Consider the following 5,682-nt stretch of genomic DNA (forward strand, 5'->3'; position numbering starts at 1 on the left):
CACACGCTTGTGTGTATGGGTATGTGTGTGTGTGAGTGCGTGTGTTTACATGCAAACATTATGACAGCAATTTTATTTATACATTACCGTTGACCTGCGGTATGTATCACGCTGCCAGCAGAAATGGCTTCGTCGAGGGAGCCTTTGTGGGCATACTAGTTACAGATAAACACAGCATGACAGGCGCAACGGCGCTGTCGCGAGCAGCAAAAGACAAATTTGTTTAACAAGCACTTACCTCGATTATATTTACTGATCAGTTCTAGTGTGTGCACGCAACAGCAGAGAGAAAATAATGCACAAAGAAAAAACGTTGAAAACTATAACTACAATTTTAGCTGCGCCTGAATTTATGCTATGGCGAGGAGAGTGGTTGCGCAAACAAAGCACTTTCTTGCCTTAATGTTAACCCAGCGAGCATTTGCGTTTGGTAGATGTATTAATATTAGACAAAAGCGATATTTTTGCTGCTTAAAGCAGTTCGGGGCATAATCGCCACTAAATTATTGAATATCATTTTAGAGTTCACTTTTATTCGATTGTCTTATATTATTTATGCATCGTCGCATTCTGAATTGATTCTTTGTGTTTTTCGCCAAATTTTGAAACAATTTCGTGCCGCAACCACTGTATTTGCCCGATTTAGCTCCGTGTGACTTCTGGCTATTCAGCAAACGACCGTTCAGGGAAAGACGTTTTGAGTCAATTGGAGTCATATGAATCGCTTTGAAGGCTATTTCGGAAATTGATTTCAACAACGGTTTCGAGGATTGGAAACAAGCAACATGGATTTCGAAGATTGCTATTTGCTGCTCAACGTAATGAATATTAAACTATTAGTAATAAATAAAAAAAAATTTAATTTATAACTTATATAAAAAAAATAAAAAAATATAAAGTTTTAAAATTTATTTTTTTTTGAAAGGGTAAGAACTGGCCGCACTGCTTACCTTTTCATTTGTTCTTATTTCTTTACTACTCACTTGTCCTGTCTTTTGCTTAGTGATTGTGCATTTCATCCACTCAGCTCTCTATTGACATTTACATTTGTTTGAGTTTGGCAGCAAAGTAAAAGTAAACTTAATATTGTACGCTTGTCATAGTAAAGTGTACTAAATTATCGTGATTGATATGGTATTTGTGATAAATGTAAGAAAAGTAATGTGTGCTCTGCTCATGTTTATTTCATACATTTTCTCATTTGCCGGTAAAAGAACTTTTCGTGCTTCGCAATAAGTCAACAGCATGTATAGTATGTATACTAGAGGGTTTTTCAATAAGTGCTAGATGATTTCTTTAATAAAAGCACAGTAATGTTTAAGGAATTTCAAGTGTTTTTTATTTAATGTAAAGTACAGTCGATATAATTAGTTTGAATATAACGTCATTCTAATGGCACGAACGACTTATGTCATGAATGACATGTTCAATATTGACTTCTAAAGCTTGAAGGGAATCTGGTTTATTGCTATATACCAATGACTTCAAATAACCACAAGAGAAGCAGTCTAATGGTATTATTTCACATCCTCTTGGAGGCAATTCGATTTCACAATTTCTCGTAATAATCGAATCTCCAAACTTTTCTCGCAATAATTCGGTTGCCGCAAGTGTTGTGTGGCACGCAGCCCCGTCTTATTAAAACCAGATTTGGTCAAGATCAATTTCTTCCAATTGCGACTATAAAAAGAAAGCGGCAAGCATCTTATTCCGTGGTTGTAAAGGGTTTTCCAACAGAGCAATATAAAAGTTGAACGATAGGGACAGCAACGACGAAATATTTTTTCTTGCTATTTTGATATTTCTCTTCAGAAAGGTTGGCGATTTAATCATGGAAAGATATACCATCCAAAAACGAGTCGAAATTATTAAAATTTACTACAGAAATTCGGAGAGAGTCGCCTCAGCTTTAAGATTTATTTCTAAGTCCAAATAAATAAAATATTTAACATATTTCTTCATTTATTTTTCACATGTTTAACTAAATTGCAAATGTTCACAATCAACAAAAAGTTTACTGAAATAATCGTTTATAAAAAACAAATACCAAAAAATTTATAAATCGCTGCCAAACATTTGCAATTAAAACTTCCAACTAAAACCCTCAACTAAAAAGTCCTTATACCCGCCTCCTTAAAATATTGATCCCACAAGACGCACATCTCTTCCTCTGGCCATTTGACAAAGCTCAGTTCATCGCTAATATTAAGACAATAGTGGGTATCTGCTTTCAGTGGTTCCCAAACTAAACTGCTTAGTTTTTCACAATTGGGATCCGAATTGAGAGCAAACGCTGTAATCCAATCTATCATGCACTCAATTATCTTAAACTCCTTCGAGTTACGCTGCAGCTTGAATGAGTCTGGCATTAAGAACAGATAGGAAAGCTCATCTACATGGGACACGCCACGCACTTCACGGCCGCAATGCTTTATCCGATACAAGTTGAAGTAAGGTGAGTCAAAGTCGAAGCGATAGAAATAGGTAGGGGCTTTTGCATTAGGTATTCGTGTTTTGAGATAGCGATATATTGGATGGTACATAAAATCATATGACGATAACTGTAACGGTTTGCATGAATGAACATGCTATATATTATAACACCTTTTGTTTATTCTTTAGTTGGAGTTTATAGAGAATTGTAAATAAATTTACATACTTACACGCATAACATCAAGCGATTGTTCAACATGTAGTTCCTTCGCACCTAAATGCAAGTGGATGAGCTTCCTTGCGAGTTGTTGTTGTTTGTGCACATCAGATTTCTCTCTGACTTCGTGTGAGAGCAAGTACTCAGGATGCTTTCTGAGAGTTTCATATAGTTCAGGTTGCTTGGTGAAATACTTGTAATGCATAAGAGACTCAAATGAGTTGCCACCTAACACCAGCGGTATACTGTGACACCAAGAATGCTTATTGGCATACATATCAAGTGGGTCCTTAGTTAGTATAGCGTCTGGCGCAGACTCATTTTCGAGCGTAAGAGAGAATACAAAAAAATGGCCTTGCTTCAGTTCTTCTGGCGTCCAAATTTGAAGATTGCAAAGGCGCTCTGCTGGCAATGCGCTGAGATAGGCAAGTATATCGTGGTTATTCTCTTCGCCCTTATATCCCAAGTGCTTGGCGAAGCGATATTCCAGTTGGGGAATGCGGCGTAAGTGCATTTGCATGCCGGACATTAGTATGACTTTGTGGAAGAGATTTTCACATTGGGGCAAGTACATGAGCAGCTGTGCTGCCTGGCTGCCCGAGCTGTGTCCGAACAGTGTTATATTATCGGAATCGCCGTTGAAGTACTGACAATTTTTCTTTATCCACTGCAATGCCATGACGATGTCTTTGAGGCCCGCATTGCCGGGCACTTGAAGTTCGGGTTCCGGAAAACTGAGAAAGCCTAAGTGGTTAGAGATGGGAAACTAGTTATCTTATTCGGTTCTTCTAAATGAAGTATTAAGTACTTTTTTTATTTCAAGGTTTCGAATTCTCACATAATTTGTCGCTTACCTAAAGCACCTAATCGAAATCCAATACTTATAAGTATTACATCTTTCATCATAAAGTAATCCGGTCCCCAACTATTCCGCGAGGCATCTCCGGTTGTAAAACGTCCACCAATCAAATAAGCTAAGACCGGTAAGGGCTTTGCAGAAAGTAACTAGGTTAATGAGACATTAAAATAAGTATTATTTTATTATATTTAAAATATTGCCAAGCTCACCTTTTTCGTAAATACATTTAAATATAAACAATCCTCAATGCCCTCAATCGCGCCATTGTAACGATTGCTTTGCATACATTTCGCCGGACATATGGTACAGTCCCGTACGCCAAGCCAAGGCTCGACAGGCTGTGGTGATTTGAAGCGTAATTTACCAAGTGGTGGCTTCGCATAAGGTATGCCATCGAAACTGTAATAGGTGTCACCGTAGATGCCTTCGCGCAGTTGACCTCTCACCTTACCATTTGCGGTGGACACTATTGGCTCCAGAATTCTAAAAAAATATGTTAATTACAATTTCATATTTCTTTCTACAGTTTGTACCGGTCGTCGTGCTACTTACTGTGAATCCATAATGTCTGCAACTGTCTGCTGCGGTGTAATAACTGAAACTGTAGCTGCACCTGTGCCATTCTTTGCTTCTTCTGTACTCGATTTTTATATCTGTTTTGTGATATGTAAATTTAAATATATTTTATTTACACAACGTGGTATTGTTTGCACAAAATTGAATCTTCTCGCTTTTTATAAAATTATAAGCTATTTACTATATAAGCCATGCCGAAATCGCTATCTTGTTGTGGAGATTAAGAGGTAAAGTACTTGCTTTCACAATTTAAGAACAACATTTACCACCTTAAATTTTTAGACTTAATATAAATGTCTTTTCTTGTTGAATCAAGCAGCGGCATCTATAATTATTTATAAAGCAGAAGACGCGGTCATCAAATTTGCAATTTCAAATTTACATATATGGATATCATCTATGCGAACAATCACAAAAAACCGAAGAAGCAATAAAATTAATTGACGTGCTCAAATGCTTTTTTCCGCCGCAACTAGATATTCCGAACAAGAGCTCACTTATTGCAGTTATATTTACGATTTTGCGACAGGAGGTAGAGATACAATGCATGGCATGGCATGGCATTTTAACACGTTATCGCTCGTATATAGCTTGTTTGGATGCACCTTTGTGACCCTGATGGACTCCGAGCATGTTCAAGTAGTTGGACGAAGCCTCAGAATGTGCATTCCCCGAGTTTTTGCTTCCCTCGTATATCGATTTCAAAATATAATCGATACGCTGGGGAAGGAACTACAGGGTTTGACCGGAAAGTAAGTATCAAAATGCTTGCATTTTAACGGCCTTTTCAGGGAAGGAAACAAAAAAATCCGGTGGGGCCACATCAGGGCTGTTGGGCGACTGCGGAAGCGTTGGGTAGCTGGCTTTGTTTAGGTAGCTGTTCACAAAAAAGGCGGTGTGAGCCGGGGCGTTGATTTTCTTCAGCAGTGAATGTACTTCGGAGCGTGGGCGCACCGACCGGATTCGGTAGAGGGTATTCCTAGCTAACGAACGAGCGGCTGATCAGTTGTCTCCGATCACCTGGAGAGTCAGAACAAACAAGCAAGCCGAAAAAGCAGCGTTCGTTTGGGCAGGATAACCGATTAAATTCTGTGTGATACTCGTAAATCGGCGACAGAGACTTTTGATATGATCAAGTGATTTACCCAGATGTTGCTTTACCAAGAAGTGGTGTGTTTCGGTGACAGCGGGCCTTTTTGGAGGGCCGGGAAGAGATCGCTGATGAAGACCGTGTTGGGAGAGCGACTTCGGCAAACACCGACAATGTGACTCGTGTGCGCAAAGTTTTGAACTCAGACCGTGGACTAAGTATTCGTTTAATTGCCCAGATGTTGAATTTATAAAAATCTGTGGACATTGTGACGGAGCACTTAAACATGCGCAAGGTGTGCGCGAAGATGGTCCCAACAGTGCCCACTGACGACCAAAAATTGCGGCGAGTGGAAGTGTGCGAAGAAAATTTGAGCATGTATGAAAGTGACCACCAATTTTTGAATATCGTAATCAAAGCTGACGAGTCATGAATCTTTGAGTATGGTCAATAATTCAATAATTTTTTTTTAAATCGACTCAGTCCTATTACTTTCCGGACAAAGCA

The 5,682-nt window shown here is 38.7% G+C and overlaps 1 protein-coding gene across 1 annotated transcript; it reads right to left on the minus strand.

The window, feature by feature from the left end:
- Positions 1–2,001: 2,001 nt before the first annotated feature.
- On the minus strand, positions 2,002–4,352 carry LOC126754253 (esterase B1-like). Its single transcript, XM_050466262.1, has 5 exons — positions 4,062–4,352; positions 3,719–3,992; positions 3,505–3,655; positions 2,664–3,394; positions 2,002–2,561 (listed from the first exon to the last, which is right to left on the minus strand). Exons 1-5 carry the CDS (start codon positions 4,070–4,072, stop codon positions 2,109–2,111), a joined length of 1,620 nt encoding a protein of 539 aa, XP_050322219.1. The 5' UTR covers positions 4,073–4,352; the 3' UTR covers positions 2,002–2,108.
- Between the last annotated feature and the right edge of the window lie 1,330 nt (positions 4,353–5,682).

This window comes from Bactrocera neohumeralis, chromosome 2 (genome assembly GCF_024586455.1).
Source record: "Bactrocera neohumeralis isolate Rockhampton chromosome 2, APGP_CSIRO_Bneo_wtdbg2-racon-allhic-juicebox.fasta_v2, whole genome shotgun sequence".
Taxonomy (NCBI): Eukaryota; Metazoa; Arthropoda; class Insecta; order Diptera; family Tephritidae; genus Bactrocera; species Bactrocera neohumeralis.